The 22,300-nt window shown below is 50.1% G+C and overlaps 2 protein-coding genes across 10 annotated transcripts; both read right to left on the reverse strand.

Moving 5' to 3' along the window:
- Positions 1-102: 102 nt before the first annotated feature.
- ECM1 (extracellular matrix protein 1) lies at positions 103-5,815 on the reverse strand. 3 transcript variants are annotated; one of them, XM_060622577.3, is made up of 11 exons: positions 5,610-5,815; positions 4,317-4,379; positions 4,127-4,216; positions 3,870-3,950; positions 3,692-3,772; positions 3,340-3,396; positions 2,719-3,035; positions 2,047-2,421; positions 1,330-1,550; positions 1,076-1,163; positions 103-416 (listed from the first exon to the last, which is right to left on the reverse strand). In XM_060622577.3, the coding sequence occupies exons 1-11, from the start codon at positions 5,680-5,682 to the stop codon at positions 186-188; spliced, it is 1,677 nt and encodes a 558-aa protein (XP_060478560.1). In that variant the 5' UTR covers positions 5,683-5,815; the 3' UTR covers positions 103-185. The 3 variants fall into 3 exon arrangements, with proteins under 3 accessions (XP_060478560.1, XP_060478557.1, XP_060478561.1); XM_060622574.3 differs by having other exon boundaries at positions 4,127-4,228; XM_060622578.3 differs by lacking the exon at positions 3,340-3,396 and having other exon boundaries at positions 4,127-4,228.
- Positions 5,816-6,301: 486 nt separating this feature from the next.
- Positions 6,302-21,972, reverse strand: TARS2 (threonyl-tRNA synthetase 2, mitochondrial). Of its 7 annotated transcripts, XM_060622572.2 has the most exons (19): positions 21,842-21,972; positions 21,337-21,533; positions 20,865-20,988; positions 19,131-19,255; positions 17,889-18,006; positions 17,455-17,519; positions 17,119-17,197; positions 15,849-15,995; positions 15,591-15,689; positions 15,239-15,268; positions 15,051-15,151; positions 14,156-14,318; positions 13,794-13,931; positions 13,549-13,626; positions 11,485-11,606; positions 11,175-11,276; positions 10,927-10,999; positions 10,218-10,332; positions 6,302-6,663 (listed from the first exon to the last, which is right to left on the reverse strand). In XM_060622572.2, exons 1-19 carry the CDS (start codon positions 21,905-21,907, stop codon positions 6,515-6,517), a joined length of 2,091 nt encoding a protein of 696 aa, XP_060478555.1. In that variant the 5' UTR covers positions 21,908-21,972; the 3' UTR covers positions 6,302-6,514. The 7 variants fall into 7 exon arrangements, 6 of the variants coding, with proteins under 6 accessions (XP_060478555.1, XP_060478556.1, XP_060478553.1 ...); XM_060622573.2 differs by lacking the exon at positions 15,239-15,268; XM_060622570.2 differs by having other exon boundaries at positions 11,485-11,585; positions 15,051-15,268.
- Positions 21,973-22,300: the final 328 nt, after the last annotated feature.

The raw sequence follows: 22,300 nt of genomic DNA on the forward strand, positions 1-22,300 counted from the left end.
ATGGGGGCAGGACAGTGGGCCTCTGGGGCCAGTCACTGAAGAAAATCCTACCAGGCTTAGAAGGGTGTGTTTGTATGTGAGACGTTAAAGACAATGAGGATGGCAAATCCAAGAGGTGTTTACTGTAATGAATGTTCAAGGAGGGTGGGGTTCCCCCAATCTGATCCTCTGAGGCTCTGGGTGACTCACTCTTCCTTGAGCTCAGGGGGTGGGGCTGATATTTCTTCCCGGCGTTGGCCTTGCTCCCCCTGGCCCTTGGCATCCCCAGTGTCTCCAGCCACTAGAGCCACATTCCTCAGATAGTAAGTGTTGAAGCAGTTGGTCTGGTCATCTCCAGGACTCAGGTTACAGCAGAAAGCAGAGTCTCGCCAGAAGTTACGTCGGGGACCACACAGGTCCTCAATGAAGGCTGATTTCTGATGAAGGAGAAAAGTAAAGCAGAGATGATGGGGAAGGAGGTGTTGGATGGAGGTCAAGCATCAATACTTGGGTGTTCAAAGTCCCCTTGCTCTCGGCTTGTCTCCCTGGATCCCTTCCTGGGGCCAGAGAGGGTGCAAGGCTGCCTTGCATACTTAGATTCCTTGTGACAGACATATGTGCACATCTGGAAATGCCTAAAGCTTAGGGCCCAGAGAAGGCATAATAAGAACTTAGAGGTAGGGAGCAGATCAGGTCAGAATGAAGACTTCTGGGTGTGCCTAGGTGGCTCAGTGGGTTAAGCGTCCAACTTCAGCTCAGGTCATGATCTCACGGTTCGTGAGTTCGAGTCCCACGTCAGGCTCTGGGCTGATAGCTCGGAGCCTGGAGCCTGCTTCAAATTCTGTGTCTCCCTCACTCTCTGCCCCTCTCCTGCTTGTTCTCTCTCTCTCTCTCTCTCAACCATAAATGAACATTAAAAAAAAAAAAGAATGAAGACTTCTGGAACCAAGAAAAAGATCTTCCCCACTAGTCCTCTATTTCTGTGGGCGGGGGGTGTGAGGTACTAAAGAGAAAGGGTGGCCTGCAGTGCTAGCCCTCTGTCTCCCCTACCCTGCTTTCCTTTGGAGACTATGACCCCCCTGCTGCCCTCACTCACCTCCTCCTCAGCACAGCAGGCCTGTTCTGGAAATGGCAGGTCGCAGCAGTGGGCAGTCATGTTCCAGATTAGCCCAGGAATCTGTTTACTATGTTGGTGGGAAAGGGGCAAGGGTCAGGGTCTTTATGCATCCCTAGGCACCAAAATGGTGCTTGGAGACCATGGTTTTGCTCTTACCAAGAGTGCCCCCAGAGGATGCCCCAGAAGGAAGGTTTGGGGGAAGGGAAGAGAGGGAAGAACCGGGCAAGACTCACTGCTTGGTGAGAACTCTTCCGTTTCCACAGAGATGGCCCATGAGGTTGGGGGTAACTCGGCTGAGGTCAAGGGTCAAGATGTCTCGGTCATAGTTGGGGTAGGGAGCCTGACGGGCAAAGCACTCATCGCGGGCAGGGCTAGGAGGATAGTGGCAACACGAGTGGTGGTGGGTCTTTACAGACTGTTCCCGATAACAGTATCCATCAAGGGCATCCTCCCACTGTGGGCCAGAGAGAGGGAAGTCAGAAGTCTGGACACTCGGCCCCTTCTCTTCTGACCCTCTACTGCCCTACACTATGAGATGAGGGACTCCCGGCCACAGGTGTCAAGAGGGAAGGACAAACAACCAGAGGGCATGGATGTATGGTGTTGGGAAGGAGGAAGGGATGGAAGCACAAATGAGGCTTGGCACGGGCCACGGGAGATGAGCTGGAGTGGTAGACGAGGGGGTCAGGTGAGGCCAGAGCTGGACGGATGGATGGCACACGGGTGCATGTGTGGGATCACGGGTGGACGAGGCCAGGAGTGCAGGATGAAGGTTTAGGATGAACAGACGCAGATGACGAAGACAGTGGATGGATGGACACTTGCAAGCAGACGAACGGGCAGACGAGCTCACAGTGGGGAGGTACACGGATGGATGGACCGGCAGGATCAGAGGTCGGAGATGGGTGGGCAGGCAGACGGGCTCTTGGGGGGCTGGGACGCCCACTTACAGCCTTCCACATACAGGTGTGGTTGTTCCCCTGCCGGCAGCAGCGCTGGAACTCCCCCTCTAGCCGGATCAATGCCTGCAGCTGTCTTTGGATGGGGTCAGTAGCTGGGAGGTTGCGTGGCACAGAACGGAAGCGTCTTAGGTGGCAGATGTTCTTGATGTTGTCTAGAGTGGGTACCCCAGGGGGAAAAGGCATCTCGGGGCCCGAGGAAATACCAGGCTGGTGGCTGGGGCAGGCCCGGAGCTGGTAGTGCGGCCGGGGAGCTTCCTCCTGGAAGCAGGAGAATCGAGCCTCCCCCTGCCGGTTGCAGCACCAGTGGGGTCGGGTCTTGACCGAGAACTCGGCCTCACAGAATCGGATCATTGCGTTCTCCCACTAGAGCAAGAGGGATGGATCAGCCCAGCAGCCCATTGTCCACATTCCTGTCCTCCTCCCAGGCTCCAGAAAAGGACCCTGGGCAGGTAGATAAGAAAGAAGCAGAGGCTGTTCTCTGCCCTTCCAGCCACTAAGGAGGCCCATGGTAGGGCCAGCAAAAGGGACCTGGGGTTCCTACGTGCCAAGGCCGAGGCCTCTAGTCCTTCTCACACACACACACACACACACACACACACACACACACACACTGTCTGGAGGTTAAAGGACAAGTCCCAGAACCAAGAGCCCAACACCTACCACAAGTTTTGCACAGTCCAAGCGGTGTGCATGGCTATGACAGCGGCAGCAGCGGGAATATCCAGTCTCCACTAAATTGAGGGTCTCACCCTGGCGAGTAAGGTGGGAGTAGCCAGAATGTGGTAGGTTCCAAGGGCCGTACATCACATGCTGGCGAGTAGGAAGGCAGATCTGGTCCAGATTGTCTGGAGAAGGTCGCCCAGGGGGGAAGCCGTCCAGCCGGTGGCCCCAGCCCCCTGGGGACAGGCCCTGTTGGCAGTGCAGGGCTGGATTCCAAGACTCAGGCTCTGGGGGGCTATGTTCCATGAAAGGCTTTTCTAGAATGGGGAAAACAGGGAAGGAGAACGAGTAGAGGAATAGAGAAAGTCTGGATGAGCTGGGAGGACTGAAAGAACTTGGGGTTGAGAGGATACAGGGGGAAAGAGACAGACATAAACTTGTGGCTTTTACCTTCAGAATGGCTGATGGAAAGGGAAGAGAAGTGGGGCATGAAAGGTGTCACTCTTACAGTCCCCACAAGTCAGACCTGCTCCCCTTTGCTGCCTCCCAAGCTTCAGGCTTCCCACCCCAGGGCCCTGAGCACTAAATCAGGGGCACGGACAGACCAGAGCTGTCACTCACCCTCTCTCTGGTTAGATGGGAAGGTCATTTCCTCTTGATGTGGGAAAGGTGGGTCTACTAGGGTGGAAGCAGATGTGTAAACAGAAGCCATGTTGGGATAGACTAGAAGAGGGGGACGTGGCCAGTTGCCACTCATAAAGAGGAAGTCAGTACAGACACAAGAGAAAACAAAATGCGCCTTTTATGCCACTTAATCTCATAACTTTATAAAAGAGGTCTTGTTTCCCCATTTTCCCAGATGAGGAAACTAAGGCTTGGGGAGATAACTTACCCAAGATTACACAGCGAGCGAGTGGCAGAGCCCCCAAAGCCCATGCGCATCAGTCGGGAGGGTGGAGAGGGAGTCACTTACTTTCCTTCTGTTCAACAGGGGCCTGGTGAGGGGGCAGCTCTTCTTGGAGGGGGATGGCTTCCTGAGGGAGAGGGGACTCCACTGCAAGACAGGAGTGAGGGCACAAAGAAGCAAGGGTCAGACTGATGGCAGCACGATTGTAGTGGCAGGGGGAGGAGGGGGATGGGCAAGCACTCACCTTTCTTTCCCATGGGGAGTTGGGGAGGGGGCAGCTCCTCCTCTTGGGCAGGGATGGCTTTCTGAGCGGGAGGGGGCTGTACTACAGAAGGGGGAGTGTGTGAGTGAACCCCCCCTTGTAACCAGAGTGAGGAATGGGCAGGGCCTCCTCACCCCTCCCCATCTGAAGAACGGGAAGTAAGCCCAACCAGCAACCTGGGGCTGGGGGTGGGGGGTGGGGGGGAGTGGGTAACTGAGAAGGGTGCATGGTGGACTTACCTTCACTCTGTCCCTCAAAGTGAAAGCCAGGCTGAGGGGTGTCAGGGTGATCCATGGGGAGGGCTCGGGTCTGGGGTGGGGAAGGGGGTGCTGCATAGCCAACTAGAGGTAAGAGGGGAGATAGAGTGGACAGTTTCTCCTGTCCTCCGCCCCCCCCCCCCAATCCCATGCTGCTCACCCAAACTCTCACCTTCTTGAATGTGATAAGTGAGGGGTTCTGGCCCCAGCTCCCTCTGCCCTTGAGCCTTGAAGTCTGAAAGAAGAGGGGGGAGTCAGGGTGGATCTGAGGAGCACTTTCTTGGCCCCAAGCACAAGATGCAGGGACAGTAGACATCAAGGGTGTAGGCAAGATGACCAAGACACCAGAAGCCTTTCCGTACTGCTCCTGTCCCATGTCCCCTAATCAATCCACACCCTCCCCCCAAACCCACCTAGGTGTGACTGATTGGGTTCTGAGAAAGTCATGATATTCTGACAGCCTCACCTCCACCAGGCTCAAAGCCTTGGGTTTCCTGAGTCCAGGCTTGAAGGGAATGTGACATGGGGCTGGGGTGGGAGGAATGGGGTGGTGGAAACCCTAATCTGTCAGTGTCTCTTCCTCAGGGCTCCTGGGTTCTCCTCCTCTCAGCCTCTCAGCTCTGATGCTTCTCTAGTTTTCTACAGGAGCAAGTCCCAACTTTGAACTGGTTGGGGTCTTATCTGTTCACCTCCTCTAGGCCCTTTAAACATCTGTGGGCCTTCTCATAAGAAGCCCACACTGAAGTTTAAGTGCCTCTCCTTCAGCTGGTCCCAGATCCTCCTTAGCTTAGGTTTCAGTTTAGGACCTGGGGACTGGGATGATTCAAAACCCCTGAGGCAAACTGCCCCACAGCTGCAGGGAAAGGTATCGCCTGTGGCTGATGTGCAGTCACCAAAGACTAGCACCTGGGAGGAACAGACGGGCCTTCCAGATACAGACCAGATCTGTGGCACTCAACAGTTTCCCTTGGTAGCACTTTGTCCAGCATCCAGCAGATTATATGTGTGCTAGATAGAGTGTGTCTGGTCCCCTGTGGACGGACACCCTCTCTACTCCTCTCCTAACCAGGCAGGGAAGCAGTCCAGGCTCTCTGGGTCAGCAAATCAGTTTTGAGTAGCCAGGAGGCCCCATTCTTTCTCTCTCCCCTGCCTGACAGGCCCCATATATATATATATATCTTACTGAGGCAGATCCCCTCACTTTGGGAGTCTAGCCACCCACTGAATTGTCCATTTTATTCCAGTTTTATGTCTTCCGGCAGCAAGCTCTAGGAAACTCTCCCTCTGTGCACCTGCTCCCCTCCCTGGTTAAAGCCTCGGCTCCAGTACCCAGGCCCACCTTGGACCAAGGCCAAGTGGACAATCACCCTTCTGGTGATGAGCCATTCAGAGGATGGCTGGACCCAGGCCCCAGGCCCACGCTGGCCAGGGCCTCTGCCCAATGTTGCCTCCAACCCCAACTCACCTCCCTCGGAGGAGGCTACAGAAGCAACAGCCAGACAGGCCAAGACCAAGGCTCCTCTGTGCATGGTCCCCATCCTGGGGCAAGGACTGGTCAGTGGCACCCAGGAGGTGGGTCGTTGTCTCAGGTAGATCTGGATCTGAAGGGCTGGGCTGCTGGGAGCCTGCTTCTCCGGTTGCTGTTACCGCTGTTGTGAACCTTGGGGCTGGCTCCTTCTCCTTTTATTTGGCTATCTGGGGATCACTCCCTCCCTCCTATTTCCTGCCATGACTCAGTCCCGGCTGCTCCTCCTCTGGCCTGGCAGCCACTCCTCCCAAATTCACCCTGAAGCCTTCTGAGAGGACTGAGGAGAACTGGAGTAAGGGGAGGAGAGCATTCTTATGATCTCCAGAGAAATGGATTCTGCGACTCATGGAGTAAGAGATGTTGAGACCTGCCTTTTCGGTTCAAGTCCTCTGTCTGCATGCTGCCTACTGTGGAGCAGTACACCTGCTGAAGTGGGCTGGGGAAACCGGGCACTAAGGAATCCTGGGTAGGGGACAGAACAGCTACCCCAGGAGCGCCCCTCCCAGGGGGAGGCCAGGGCTGCCCTCTTTCTGCTTCCCCAGCACCCCAGGATGAAAGAGATGGAGACAGGGTCAAACTCCCTTTTATGCCTACTCAGGAATCAGAGATGAAGACACATACCCAGAAACTTCAAGTTTATTCTTTATTGCTTCACTCCTCTCACATCCAAATAGCTACAGCTTCCCCCAGATCAAGTCTCTTTCCAGGAGAGCAAGCTCATGCCTCCACACTTGTTCTGAGGGGCCTGGGGGCCTCCGGATTCTGGCGGTCAGTTCGGGCTCTTCCACATGAAGGGAGGCTGGCAGCTCCCGCGGGTCTCTGCCGCGTCTATATACGAAAGCTCAGAACACTTGCTCAGCGTTTGGGACCCTGGTGTTCTGGAGCTCCAGCAGCCGCTGCACAGCCTCAGTCAAGTCCCGCTCTCCAAGCTGGCAGTTGTCTCGAGTCCGAATGTTCACTGTTCTCTTACTCTGCTCTTTCTGGCCAACCACTGCGGGAAGAGGGGAGGTTTGAGACTGTCAGGGCACATTTTTCTACATGGGATATACAAAAATTCAAGAGACCTAAATCTTTAGGAAGGGTGAGAGCAGAGGCCAGATAAGGTTCAGGAAAAGGGTATATTTAGCTGCCTCTTGCTTTCCAGTTTCCTGATCATCCTGACGGATAAGGAAATGCTCCAGACATTCTCCACATGCCTTATCACTTCCAGTCCTGAGCCTAGGGGTCGGAGACAGTAGGGTCAGCCACAGAAAAAGACAAACAGACCAAGAAGCAGACCCAGAGAGAAACTCTGTGTGTGGGCATTAGAGAGAGGGGAGGGTGGCAGGGGTATAAGAAACACATGCAAGCCCGTGGGGTCATGGGGTAACTTGCTCTAAGAGCTCATGGGCAAGTGGGAGTGTAAAATGAGAGGATCAAGTAATCTGGCAAAGGAGTTTCTGCTCCTTATCATCCCTCAGGGCTAATTCCAACTAGGTCTAGAATAAACAAAGCTAACTAATTAATCCCTGATTAATCCTTCCTGTCCCTTTCTCTCTGATGCTCCTTTGGTTAATTAACCTAACAGACACCAAGAGCTAGGATGGAGGTCAGAAGAAAACTGTTTTCTTGAAACCATAAAACTCCTAGAAGAAAACATAGAGGTAATAATATCTTGGCATCAGCCTAAGCAACTTTATTCTGGGTATGTCTCCCCAGGCAAGGGAAACAAAAGCAAAAATAAACTACTGGGACCACATCAAACTACAAGCTTTTGCATAGCAAAGGAAACTATCAACACAATGAAAAAGTAACCTACTGAACTGAAGAATATATCTGCAAATGATAAGCCACCTGGGTGGCTCAGCTGGTTGGGCATCTGACTCTTGATTTGGGCTCAGGTCATGATCTCATGGTTCGTGGGTTTGAGCCCCGCATCAGGCTCTGTGCTGGCAGTGTGGAACCTGCTTGGGATTCTCTCTCTCTGCCCCTCCCCTGCTTTCTCTCCCTCTCAAAATAAACTTAAACAAAATACCCCCCCAAATATACAAAGAACTCATACAACTCAACTCCAAAAAACTCCAAATCATCATATTTGAAAATGTGCAGAGGGCCTAAATGGACATTTTCCAAAGAAGACATATATGGCCAACAGGTACATAAAAAGATGCTTCACAACACTAAACATCAGGGAAATGGAAATCAAAACCACAATGAGATATCTTTTCACACCAGGAAGAATGGCTAGCACCAAAAAGGCAAGAAATAACAAGTGTTGGCAAGGATGTGGAGAAAAAGGGACCCTCACGCACTGTTGGTGGGAATGTAAGCTGGTGCAGCCAGCGTAGAAAACAGTATGGAGGGTCCTCAATAAAGATTAAAAATAGAAATACCATAATGATCTAGTAATTCCACTGCATGGTATTTACCCCCCCAAAAGAAAACATTAATTCAAAAAGATTTATGCTCCCCTATGTTTACTGCAGCATTATTTACAGTAGCCAAGACATGGAAGCAACCCAAGTGTCCACTGACAGATACATGGATAAATACACAGGGTGTACACACACACACACACACACACACACACACACACACACACACACGTACACTGGAATATTACTCAGCCTGAAAAAGAGTGAGATTTTGTATGTGTGACGACATGGGTGGACCCAGAAGGTACTACGCTAAGTGAAGTCAGTCAGAGAAAGACAAATATCATGATTTCACTTTTTTAAAAAAGTAATCTCTATACCCAACATGGGGCTTGAACTCATGACCCCGAGATCAAGAGTCACATGCTTTATCAAATGAGCCAGCCAGATGCCCCATATATATGGAATCTAAAAAACAAAAGAAATGAACACACACATGCACATCCCCAAAAGAAACAATCTCATAAATACAGGGAACAAAAAAGTGGTGGCTGCTAGGGTGGACAGGTTGGGGGGATGGAAGGCAAAGGTGAAGGGGACTAGAGGTACAAACTTGCAATTATAAAATAAGTGAGTCATAGGGATGAAAAGTACAGCATAGAGAATATAGTCAATAATATTCTAATAACATTGTATGGTGACAGATGGTAGCTACATTTATTGTGATGAGCACTGAGTAATGTATAGAAGTGACACATTGTGTGTCAACTATACTTCAATTAAGATAAATTTTTAATTTAATTAAAAAAATAGGGGCGCCTGGGTGGCTCAGTCGGTTAAGCGGCCGACTTCGGCACAGGTCATGATCTCGCAGTCCATGAGTTCGAGCCCCGCGTCGGGCTCTGTGCTGACAGCTCGGAGCCTGGAGCCTGCTTCAGATTCTGTGTCTCCCTCTCTCTGACCCTCCCCCGTTCATGCTTTGTCTCTCTCTGTCTCAAAAATAAATAAACGTTAAAAAAAAAAAAAATTTTTTAAATAAAAATAAAAATAAAGAATATTAAAGTTGCTATGTATATAATCAGGAGTGACAAAATATACAAAAATTGTAAGGATAAAACGTGAGTCTGAAAAGAAATGCTACCTTTGCATCAAAATACTCTGAACCTTGGGCAATTTCCCCAGGGTGAATGTAGTTCACATGATCTCAGTTCAGTCTTAAGGGGAACTTTAGCAGAGATGTCTGAAAATACAGGCCCAACAGGTAAAATTCAAACACTTTGGCTGGCTACACAAAAACCCTAGCCTTACTCTTGAAGGTATTCACTTTCTTTTAAAAAAAAAAAAAATTTTTTTAATGTTTATTTGTTTTTGAGACAGAGAGAGACAGAGCATGAATGGGGGAGGGTCAGAGAGAGAGGGAGACACAGAATCTGAAACAGGCTCCAGGCTCTGAGCTGTCAGCACAGAGCCCGACGCAGGGCTCGAACTCACAGACCACGAGATCGTGACCTGAGACGAAGTCGGCCGCTTAACCGACTGAGCCACCCAGGTGCCCGAAGGTATTCACTTTCTAATATATGTTGCAATAACCCAAATCTCATCGAATGTTTTCTCACGTCTGTGATTTTGTACTTTTTTTGTTTCGTTGAGAATATTATTCTGCACTAGGTAAGAAAGTGCTTTTCATGCTTGTGATGTGATCTTCTATGACTTGCACAAATTCAAAGAATAAATTAGTGGTAGAAAAAAAAGAAGAAATGGGATGCCTGGGTGACTCATCCAGTTAAGCGTCCGACTTCGGCTCAGGTCATGCTCTCATGGTTTGTGGGTTCGAGCCCCACATTGGGCTCTACGCTGACAGTTCAGAACCTGAAGCCTACTTTGGATTCTGTGTCTCCCTCTCTTTCTGCCCCTCCCCTGCTCATGCTCTGTCTCTCTCTCTCTCTCTCCTTCAGAAATAAACATTTAAAAAAATTTTTTAAAAAGAAAAAGTTCTTCTGAGGATGAGAACTGATTGTCAGGGGGTGAAGGAACTGAGGGCCCAAACAGCTCAGGTGTCCTGAATCCTGGCTCCCTGAAAGTCTCGCTCAGGGACTGAGCCCTAGTTAATGCAAATCCAATAGGAAAGAACAGTGTAGAAGGCTGGTGGGGGAGCACTAGGCTCGGAGGGCCTGTGCTGCTGGTCACTTACCAAACTGAAAATTGTAGTGAGCGAGCTGAGCCCGGCGGACTCTCCGGCTGAGTGTCAGCCCCGAGTTGGCATCCAGGTCGCAGACCAGCCCTGCAGCCTGCAGTCTCCGCTGCGCCTGGGGCAGGGGTTTGAGGATGGGAACTGAAGGCTCAGGGGCTAGAGTAGCCTGATACCAATCTTCCCCATGCTGTCTTCTGTCTTCTGTCCTCTGCCTCAAGGCTCTCTGGTTCTTGTGGACAACCCCTCCTCATTCATCTCTGCACCGAGGCCCCTCCCCAGTCCCTCATAGTTTGTCTGCTTCCTACTGAAGCTGCACCTGCCACCAATTCCCGGACTCTGCCTGCTTTGCCTGTTCTAGCCCGGCTCTACCCAACCAGCTACTTGACTCTGTACTGTCCACACCCTTCCTCTAGAAAGGAAACATGCAGCTGACATTTACCTAAGCCCCTTTTGTACCAAGTGCTCCACTGTCAGCATTTAACATCTGTGAATTTGTTTAATTTTCACACACGAGGCAAGGAACTAGTGTCATTTCTCAGATGTGGAATATCCAGCATATATGTCAGCACCCATTCGAGACCAGTCCTGTGGCTCCAAGTGCTACTCCCCTTCTACTGTGCTGTGTGACTTCTTCCTACCCACTGCTCAGCCCCGGACTCGCCGTAGTCCTGCGTTAGCCCCTGTGCATGCACCCCCAGTTTCTCCTCACCTCCCTGGCATATTCCTCTTGCTCAGTTCCCACAGGGATGACCACCACCTGGAACGGGGACAGCCACAGTGGCCTGGTTGAGAGAGAAGAGAGGAAGGCAAACTCTTTACTCTAGCTCGACTACAAATACGGCTGCAGAGAGCAGATTCGAGAGGAAAAGAGAAGAGTGAGTCTGAGGGCACCAGGATCTGGGGCATGTACCGTCTGGTCTGAGGACCAGAACAGAAATGTGGGGCCAGAGTTCTCACCATTTTCCACCACAGCTTTCCGCTAGCACTCCCAACATCCTTTCCACAGAACCTAGCACTGCTCGGTGAATGACGACTGGACGCTCTGGGGCCCCCGCCTGCCTTGGAGGGAAAAAGGGAGAAGGAGGGAATAGAGGAAATGTCACGAGATATGCACACGAGATTACCTTCTGGTTTTTAAGCAATATTCAGCTCCGGTGAAGGTGTAAAGGATTTGAGTTTCATGTTAGGTACAAAGATAGAAGGAGACGCTGTTCTCCACCTACTCCACTAGCAGCCAAGGGAAAAGGGGATGAGCATGGTTCTGTACCCCTTGTACTGGAGGTCAAATCTCAGGGGCAGCTGGAAGTCAAGTTGGATTGTCCCACACTGATGGGGCCGGCCCAGGGCATCGCGGAGGTGCACGTCAATCTGGAGGAGAGAGACAGAGGCCTAAAAGCAACCAGAAGCAGTACCCTCTACTGTCCGCACCACCCACCTTCCACCTGCCTACGTGCCAGGCTTTCTGAGAGACTCCTCACCCAGCTCTGTTGTACTCTTACTTCACTCACTGGACACCTCAGCAGTAGCTCTTTCTACCTGATAATGGTATTATGACCTTAGGGGACTTTGATACAAATGACCCACCCACACCCTGGCCTCTGAATTCCTTGAGTTCGTCATTTCCGGGATGTCTACCTGCACCCACCCTATGGATACAGCCTTCATCTTGTCATCGCCCAGAATGGTTACACCTCTGGAACAGTCCATCACACACCCTGCTCTGATTACTGTCTCTTGGTTTTCTGGCTCTGACAATTATTCCTACAAATGGCTCTTTAATTTCCAGGTTGCTTAATTCCTCTATTTCCTTCCCATTCACAGGCTCCATCCACCTTTCTTTCTTTCCCCATGTGGCTGGAACCACTTTCCCAGGTTCCCCTCTATCACTGTTCTTCTGTCACATCCCCATGGCAAATCCTCAACCTGGTGGCACTCCTGCCCCCCACCTCCTTGCCCCTGCAACAGAACTGCTCAGAGCTGCCCAGCATGTCCCATACCACAACAGATACATAAATGGGGATTGATGCCGCCATGCAAATCCCTGTTCTGAACCTCAAGTGGACCCTGACTGCTGTCGGCAATCCCCTGCTGCCCTAATCAGTTCTGTGTCCTGTTCTCTTCAAGGACTTTCAAGCTTTCTCCTCTCTCTTCCTATCTTCACTGCCCCCACTAACAACTCCCCTCTTCCCTACTCCCATCTCAGCAAATGATCCTGTCTCACATTTTATGGGGAAATCAGATAATGACATCATGAGACGAAGAGTGTCTCAACTTCCTGTCACCACACTTATAGACCTCCTTGCATGTGCCTCCAACCTTTCTTCCTGCCTCCAGAACAATGGCAGAGGTGATCTCTTGTGGGCTCTCAATCCCACCCCTCAAACCTCCCCAAGAACTTCCCTCCACTGAAACCCCTTCTACAACTTCAATTTTTCCCTGACTCAAACACGCTCTCTTTTATCAGAGCTAAACATTCTTGAATTTCTCTCTTCATCAAAATCTCTTTTGACTATCCAGGCCCCTCTTGCTACTCTCCTTTGCTTTTTGAGAGCCAAAATGCTCAAAAGAGTTATGTTCATTCATTTACCTCTGACTCCCACCCCAGCCTCTGTACCAGAAATGGTGCTTCAACATCTAACAGCCTTTTCATGGAATCCAGTAGACACTTTCCAGTCTTTTTTTCCCCCTGACTTGTTTTACTTCTTCCAACTTGCCCTGTTTACCCTGCCTCCACCCTCTGCCTGCACTGTTCCCACCTGGAACCCCTCTTTCCTTGGCCAACAATGACCTTTAAGGTTAGAAAGAGAATTCTGCAGGGGCACCTGGGGAGCTCAGTCTTTAAGCATCCAACTTCGGCTTGGGTCATCATCTCACAGTTGATGAGTTCGAGTCCTACATTGGGGGAGTCCGAGCCCCACTTCAGGGAAAACATGAGCCCTGGGTGAGCCCTGCTTCTCTCTCTTCCCCTTACGGTATTCTCCCTCTCTCTCTCTTGATCTTTGCCCCTCGTTCACTTACACCCTCTCTCTCTCAAAAAAAAAAAAAAGAAAAAAAAAGGTAAAGAAAGAGAATCCTGCAAGAAGCCTTTCCTGACCCTCCCTCCTGAATGATATGCTCCCTTGGTACCTGCAAGCGCGGGTTCAGTGGCCCTGAAATGCCTATTTGCCTCCCACACGCCTCACAGGACCATAAGCTCCACGGGGCCAGGGAACATACTGCTCTTCTTTCTATCCTATACAAGTTAAAAAATATTCCTTTGTGTCTATTAAATACCTAATAAAACAAAACAAAAAATGAGTAAATACAACTCTTAGGAGGATCCCCAACTTACTTTAGGCCCATAGAAGGCACCATCTCCAGGGTTGAGTTCCCAGGGTTCTCCAAATTCTTCCAGGGCCCGTTGAAGGACCTTTAAAGGGAATGAGATGAGAGAGGAATGTATCATTTTAGACTTTATAAGCAACAGACCCCTCCAGTCCCCCAACAAATGACCTGGTTGGCATATGCCTCTATTGAGGACCCCAATTCCCATCTCCCCTCTTCTGCCATCAGAGAGTGGTTTATCTGCCTCCTCACCTGCTCAGCCTGGTCCCAAAGGCAAGGCTCGCCCAGGAAGCTAGATGGCCGGGTAGATAGAGCCAGGCGGAAGGAGAAGCCAAGGACAGTGTAGACAGAGCGGAGGAAATCAAGACAGCCTTGTATCTCTGTTTCAAGCTGGGGACAGAAAATAAGGGTGAGTGAGTTGTGTGCAACCTAGAGTTCTGGAGTGATGGGAGTTTTGGGGGAAACACAGGGCAAAAACATAGAGGCAAGCTGGGGCTATCATACAACTGAGTTGTAGTATACAAAGAGGGAGACAGGGAGCAGGAGTGTTGGCAGTTCAAATGGAGAATGGAAGGCGGTTTAGAAATGCTTTGGTGGAGCTGGGGAAGGGCCACCTGATCCGGTGCACAGAAGATGTGAGCGTCATCCTGCTGGAAGCACCGCAGCCGGGTCAGTCCCCCCAGACTGCCAGAGGCCTCGGCCCGGTGCAGGGCCCCGAAGTCCGCCAGGCGCAGGGGCAGCTCTCGCCAGGATCTGGGCCGGTGAGCGAACATCAGGCTGAGATGGGGATGAGGAAGGGTCAGGGCCACAGGGAAAAGCAGCCCCCGCAGACTGCATCTCTGCCCAGTGTGCTTGCTTACTTTCTCTGCGCCATCAGCACGCCCTCTCCCCAGCCTGGGCATGCCCTCCCCCCAAGTCCTGTCCATCCCACTCAGCAGTTTGAGCCCTTCCTGGTTCAAAGTGCATTTCTCAGGGGCTCCTGGGTGGCTCAGTCGGTTGGGCGTCCGACTTTAGCTCAGGTCACGATCTCGCGATCCGTGAGTTCGAGCCCCGCATCGGGCTCTGGGCTGATGGCTCAGAGCCTGGAGCCTGCTTCTGAGTCTGTGCCTCCCTCTCTCTCTGCCCCTCCCCCGTTCATGCTCTGTCTCTGTCTCAAAAATAAGTAAAAACATTAAAAAAAAATTTAAAAACAAAAACAAAAACCAAAGTGCATTTCTCAGAACAACAGCAGCAGACTTCATTTACTGTGCCCCTATTGTGTGACAGGCACTGAGGTGAAAGAGGAACTTCGGACAGCAACTCCAAACCCCTGATGTTATACAAGGAGACTAAGGCTCAGAGAGACACAATGGTTTTCCCAAATTCACAAGGTTTTCTGGAGTGCAGATTTAAGACTCGAATCAGGTGTTGTAGTGCTCTGCCAAGGCGCTTTCTATTACTTCATATTCAGCAACCTGGTTGCCTACCCCCAGCCCTGGGAGGACCCAGGCCTCTTGGCTCCTAGCTCACCAGTGTGCAGGGCAGTTCATGGGCTTCAGGGCGAGTGTGTCTGCAGGATGGCTAGGAGCGTGGTCACTCAGGGAGCTGGAGAGCCTGTCAGAGTCTGGGGGCTGCAGGGCAAACATATCCTCCTGATAATGCTCCCAGTGTCCTGACACCTCCCAGAGCTTCGTAGAAAACAGTATGGGGGTTTTCACCTCGGAAAAACCACGGCGGGTGTACTCGGCCTGGAGAGGAGGGCACAGGATATGGAAGGCAGAGTGACTGGGGGAGGACAGCACAAATATGGAAGGCAGAGTCGGGGAGAGGCAGGTGTGTGATCCTCCGGGGACCTCAGGTCAGGCTGATCTCAACTACAACCTATTAAGTACCGTGTTCCCTCTCTACGCTCCCCCCTCTGTGCACCACACATTCCTAGGACCTTGTTAAAGGCCACCAGCACCTTATAATGTTTATGTTCGTGCTTCTAATCCCGCTCTTCTAACACTTGGCTTCTGGGTCCTGATTTCCTCTCTGGTCGTCCCTCCTCTGGACTGGAGGCCCCCTTACCCTGATGAAAGCCACCAGTGCATTATACACTCTCGTCCCTCGAGGCAGGAAGAAACAGCTCCCGGGGCTCAGTTCATGGAAGAAGAAGAGCTCCTGTGCCTGAGTCAGGAATGGCAATGTCACTTGGAGAGAGAAGCAAGGACTTTGGAACCCAGAAGAAATAACTGATGGAGCTGCTCAATCTGCTGGATTCAGAATCTGCTCCCAGCTTCACAATTAGGTTCCTTCACGCACCCTCTCCTTCTCCAATCTCCGTACCTTCCCAATGCGCCGGTGGTCCCGTAACTCCGCTTCCTCCCTCCCTTCTTCCCAGGCTCTCAACTCCTCCATTGTGGGAAAGGAGATCCCTGACACTCGCTGCAGTGGCTCTGGGGCACCTGAAGACCTCCACAGGGATGACGAGTTCTATGGGAAAACAGAGGGAGTCAAAGGGAAGATGAGGGACTGCGGGTACCCAAGCTCTCCTTCGCTGATGCTCGTCTGATTCTGAGCATACGACACGCACCACAAGTGTCCCGTCTCAGCACTCACTCCATTTTCCACTGCCTCCATCAGCGTGATACCCCTCAGAACCCCTGCCATGTTTACAGCCTTAGACACACTGGATGCTTAATTCCCACTTGTATCCTGTTCAAGCCTAACCTTATCCTGCCACCTCTTTTTCTCCCCATTCTCCCACCAGTACATTCTCTCTGTACTTAGAGCCCCCCTCCCCCACCTCTAATCAATGACTACTCATGGGAGTAACCTTCAGCTCCGGTCAAATGTCAGTTGTTGTTGTTTCTATCCACTTGCTTATCAATCTCCACTATGCCCTATTCCTGGCCACATGAAATTCAAATGCTTCTGCCTACTCTTTCCTCAAACAATTTAACAAGAAACAGCCAGCGTTTTATACCACTTTCACCTGTGTTAATTGACTTTGTCTCTGTGACGTGGATTTATTGGTAGGACAGGAATTAACAACAGTCTTATTTTATAGATGGGGAAAATGAGTAAGGAGATTTACCCAAGGCCACATACTTTACCTATGGCAGAGCCAGGACTAAGCAAGATGAGAGGTTTTTAGTCCAGGGCTTTTGGCTGCATATTCCTGCCTCTCCTCTCGCTCCCTGCTCCCATTCCACCGAACAAATAACTCACCTGGCCCAGGCACAGGATTTTCATAAAAGGCATGACTTGAACTTAGAATACTCTCCCTGTGCCTGCCCAGTGGGGTTCCACACACCCTCTCCACAGCAGCCTTCCCTATGTGACCCTGTCCAGACTGTTCTCACACTCCCTCTCCACCTCCCTAGCACTGAGGTCCAACTACGGATTGTGAATTGGCTTCGGAGCTCCGGCAGGATGTCCAGCAGCTGCCATCACACTGGGAGTTTGTGGAAGGCAGGAACCAAGAAATCTTCCTCCTACTGGATTCCTCCCTTAGCTATAAGAGGAGAGAAGGGGCTGAGAGAGCATCTTCCTACTCCCCTGCTCATCCCAGTGAAAGCAGGAGTCTTAACCTAACCTTGCCCTCATAACTGACCGTCAGCAGCTTCAGACCTCCAATCTGTCCAGTATGCCGAAGGTGGGGGCCCCGGCAGAGGTCTACCAGCATGCCACACCTGGGGGAAAGGAGGGAACACTTAGTGGTCTCCAAATTCTTGAGCTTCCGGTGTTCTCCTGGCCTCTAGCAGACGGAAAAAAAATGTAAGACCTGTTCTACAGAGACAGCAAGAGCAATGGGAGATAAAAATAATTTCTTGTTCCCATTATTTTTCTGAACAACAGACTACCTTCTACCTTCTTTCCCTCATCCTATTTCTGGCCTTCTTTTGTGCATACCTACCTCCCCGTTTCCCTCCATTTTGACAACGCTCACCCATATACTATTGCTGTTGGACCTGTCACTTTCTCCTCAATCAGGCGAAGCTTAAAGGGGTTATCCTGGAAGGAGAGAAGAGTGAGGATAAGTCTCTATTCCCATAAAGATGTTCTGGGAGAGGGGTGTATGGGTGGCTCAGTCAGTCGAGTGTCCAACTTCAGCTCAGGTCATGATCTTGCGGTTCGAGAGTTTGAGCCCCACGTCAGGCTCTCTGCTGACAGCTCAGAGCCAGGAGTCTGCTTCAGATTCTGTGTCTCCCTCTTTCTGTCTGCCCCTCCCCTCTCTCTGCTTGTGCTCTGTCTCTCGCTCTCTCAAAAATAAATAAACGTTAAAAAAAAAAGTTAAAAAGAAAAAAAGATGTCCTGGGAGACAATCACCCCTTCCCCCATGCTTTTGGATCGTCCTCCTAAATGTGTGCACCCCCACCCCACCTTGAAGAGCTGGCGAAGCTGATCCTGGGAAGCCTCTAGCCTCCGGAAGGGTTGAGCAGCAGCTGCAAGTTCCTGGCAAATCCGCTCCAAAGCAGGCAGCTCTGAGCCCCGGACTGTCCTGGAAAGGTGAGAATTTGTTGGCGTTCATCCTTTAAGAAGCATCACCTGGGTGCCACACCTGTTGGCTAGGGGGTGAAACCCTGCTCTCCACAGACATCTAGAATTATTGGTAAAGGCAGACAAACTGACAGAAAACATAAATAGGAAATCAGGTATAAATTTTACAGTGGGAGCAAAAGCTCTATATGTTAAATTAAAGGTCGGATGCAGACAATATGGACAGACATAATTAAGGCAATAGTAATGAAGGATGAAGTAAAAAATAAAAGCCAAAGAATTCATAAAGACTAGATAAGTTTCAATGAGAATTAGAAAAGAAAAAGCATGGACTAGGGGAGAAATTGGCACCAATATCACAGCAAAGGCCTGGAGAGGCCCTCCTCTAAACTTTCTCTTCCAAATTGAACATCCCTGACGCCCCAGAAGAGGATGCAGAAACCACTCAGGTGAAACAGTACAAACTCAGTATAAAATGAATTAGGTTTGAGAAGATAATGTAGAACATAGTGACTATAGTTGATAATTCTATACAGTATGCATGAAATTTGCTAAGAGTAAACCTTAAGCAATCACACACATGAAGTGAGGTGATGAATGTACTAATTAACTCAATCGTGGGAATCCCTTCACAATGAATATAAATATCAAATTATCAGCTTGTTCACTTTATTTTTTTATTTTTAAAAGTTTAAGGAGCACCTGGGTGGCTCAGTCACTTATGCATCCAACTTCAGCTCAGGTCATGATCTTGAGGTCTGTGGGTTTGAGCCCTGCATCGGGCTCTGTGCTGAAAGCTCGGAACCTGGAGCCTGTTTCAGATTCTGTCTCCCTCTCTCTCTGTCCCTCCTCCACTCATGCTCTGTCTCTGTCTCTCTCAAAAATAAATAAACATTAAAAAAAAAGTTTAAGTAATTCTCTACAACCAACATGGGGCTTGAATTCACAACCCTGAGATGAAGAGTCACACGCTTTTCTGACTGAGCCAGGTGCCCCTCACGTTGTACACTTTTAATATATTACTTTGTCAATTAAATTCCAAAAAGCTGACAAATGAAATAAAATATGGTGAAATATCTAAGAAACCACTCCAGAATCATTCTCCTCTCTGCTTGCACTACTCACCGTTCCTTTCCCAGGAAGAAATCATGGTAGAAGCCACATTCTGTACTTGGACCTCGGCAGAGGACAGCACCAAGGAGCTGTTCAGCTGCTGCTCCCAGGACATGGGTGCTGGAGTGCCAGAACACCTGGGTTCACAAGAAAGGAGTTCATAACCACCGCTTTTGTTTTTTTATTTTATTTTTTTTCATAACCTCCTTCTTTAACCCCTCACTCTCTGATACTCTTCTCAGAGAAGCTGGCGTGAAACCAGTATGGCTCTTCTAGAAATAACTATCACAAGATGGGGAATCTGACCTTGGAGGTGAATACTAACTAAACAGTAAAAAGGAGGAAAAACTGAAAACAAAAGGCTAGTAGAAACATGCGCAGACAGGGGTAACCCCCACTCCCACTCCTCAGTGCTTCCTGGTCCTACAGCATAGAAACAGGGCCTAGGCTTCTTTTTCTGCTCCTATAACATCCCCTTTTAGGGCTTCAGAGTAAACTACCTTCTCAAGACCATAGTTCCTAAGGGCTCTATTTGATCTTTTAGTTCTATTTTTCTCTATTCCAGGAATCTAGTGTGATGCAACCCCTCCTCTAGGATTTGTTCACCATTTATTTATTTGTTGTTTATTTATTTTGAGAGAGAGTGCATGTGTGTGTGCTAGTGGGAAAGAGCAGAGAGAGAGACAGAGAATCCCAAGCAGGCTCCATGGTGTCAGTGCAGGGCCGGACACAGGGGTTAATCTCACAAACCAGGAGATCATGACCTGAACTGAAACCAAGATTTAGACGCTCAACCCACTGAGCCACCAAGGCGCCCCTTTGGTCACCATTTAGATGAAGATGATAAAACTCCATTTTTCTGGATCCTAGTAGATGAGGTCTATATTACCCAAGCTGACATGAAGAAGACAAAGTAGGGAGGAGGAGTTGTGTGCTCAGTTGTGGAAGCCAAGTTAGAATTAAAAAATATATGCCCGTAGAGGTGCCTGGGTGGCTCAGTCAGTTAAGCGTCCGACTTTTTTTTTTTTTTTTTAACGTTTATTTATTTTTGAGACAGAGAGAGACAGAGCATGAACGGGGGAGGGGCAGAGAGAGAGGGAGACACAGAATCGGCAGCAGGCTCCAGGCTCTGAGCCATCAGCCCAGAGCCCGACGCGGGTCTGGAACTCACGGACCGCAAGATCGTGACCTGAGCTGAAGTCGGACGCTTAACCGACTGAGCCACCCAGGCGCCCCAAGCGTCCGACTTTGACTCAGATTATGATCTCACAGTCTGTGGGTTTGAGCCCCGAATCGGGCTATGTGCTGACAGCTCGGAGCCTGGAGCCTGCTTCAGATTCGGTGTCTCCCTCTCCGGAACCTCTGTCGCCCCTCCCCCGCTCACACCTCTGTCTCTGTCTCTCTCACAAGTAAACAAACATTAAAAAAAAATTATAAAAAAATATATGTTACAGATGACTTATGATGTATGTCTCTAGGGTTGAAGTGACAGAACTGGCATATTACCCTTCTATTTTCAGCTTTCCTTTTTACTAGTGCAAATGATGTTTACTTAATGGACCTATGTTGAAAATTTTCATCCTAAGTTTCTAGCTTATCCAGGGTTAGTCAAGACAAGCAGTCTGTGGTAGGTCTCCCTCCCAACTGCAAAGGGAGAAACTGAGGCAAAAGAAATACTAGAAGTATGCCCACTTAAAAATCCCTTAGTTTAGTTGTCACTGTATTCCTGAAAAGGAAGAAACTTACTGCTTTGCCCTCTGCAGAACTGAATGTCAGAAATCTGAGGTCAGAATCTGTCTCCAAAGGCCGTTCCAGATCATAAAGTTCTCCATTCACTTGAGCAGCCACTGCAGTATCTGCCAGTGTTGAGCTTGGGAATTGGGGGGGGGGGGGGGGGCCGGGGGGAGGGGAAGTGAGGACAAAGAAAAAGACATGGTCACAGTCCACAGGGGAAGACAGGGACTAATCTCTCAATAGTTCTAAGCTTGCAAATGGGGAAAGGTGCACCAGAGCAATAAAACCTATCATTTCTTTTCCCAATGGATAATAAACAAAGGGTAGAGACTCTGAAACTAACCCAGATGAAAATGAATTCTCATGAAAAGGCGATCTTGATAGAGATGGAATAGATACCAGGCATAATTTTCATTCTCTGCTCGAGTCCAGCGAAATACAGAGGGAGAAGGATGATCCTGGTAGGTACAAAATGGTCTGGTACCTGATCTGCTGGGCTAGCTGGTAAGGGGTTGTGCTCCATGCCACAGCATCCACCCTCTGGCCTCCAGGAAGTGATATCTTAATAGTCCGGTGCTCCTTCTGTGCCACGCTTGCTAACTTCTTTACTTGAGCAGTCCATAGCTCCTCAAAAAGGCCGAGCCGCTCTGCCAACCACTGTGGAGGGGCTGGCACAGCTGCCTGGAGAGAAAAATGTTAGGAGGTAACTCAGGTCCCATCATTCCTTCCTGGGATTGAGGCTGGCAGGAGGTGAGGGTACCGAAGTGGCCTTAATCCTAAACCCAGGCCTTTAAGAGGGCTGGGTGATACAGGGCTCTAGACTAGGAGCCCTAGCCTCTTCTGGTGGTCGACTCTAGGGAAAAGATGGCTGTAACTAAAGGCTTAGCGGGGCCGGATCCAGGGGCTCAAGGCAGGGGTTGGGAGCCTGCACTTTGGGCCTGGTCTGGGTCCGATGCGGTTCTTAACTTTTGGGTGGGTACCTCACGCACCGTGTGTAGCCGGCAGGTTTGCAAGCCCGACAGCCGGAGCCGCCGCCACCTCTGACACAGGCCCATGTTCCTTCAAACCCGTGCCTACATCCTTAAACAAATTATCCTCGACTCTTTCACCGGATTTCTCATAGGTTTCCGGCCCAATGACGCCCAAGCCCATTGGCTGCGGCAGCTGCCACTCTAACCCGGGACCACCTCCAGGAGCTCCGAAGTGGTCCGCCCCACACTGCTTGAGCGGCGGTGTGGGTGGTTCCGGCTGGCCGGAAGACCTAAACTGTTACACACACTCCCAGTCCCAAAACTTGGGTTTCAGCTAGCGGTAGCAAGAGCATATTCTGGCAGCGTGGAGGAAAGGGGAGTGAAAACTCATGAGAAATGAGAGTGGGAGAAAAACGGAGGGGAAAGGGTGGCTCGTCATTTCCTTTTAACCATAGGTTTTCTTTTATATCGTCTTTA

This window comes from Panthera onca, chromosome C1, assembly GCF_046562875.1.
Source record: "Panthera onca isolate mPanOnc1 chromosome C1, mPanOnc1 haplotype 2, whole genome shotgun sequence".
NCBI lineage: Eukaryota > Metazoa > Chordata > Mammalia > Carnivora > Felidae > Panthera > Panthera onca.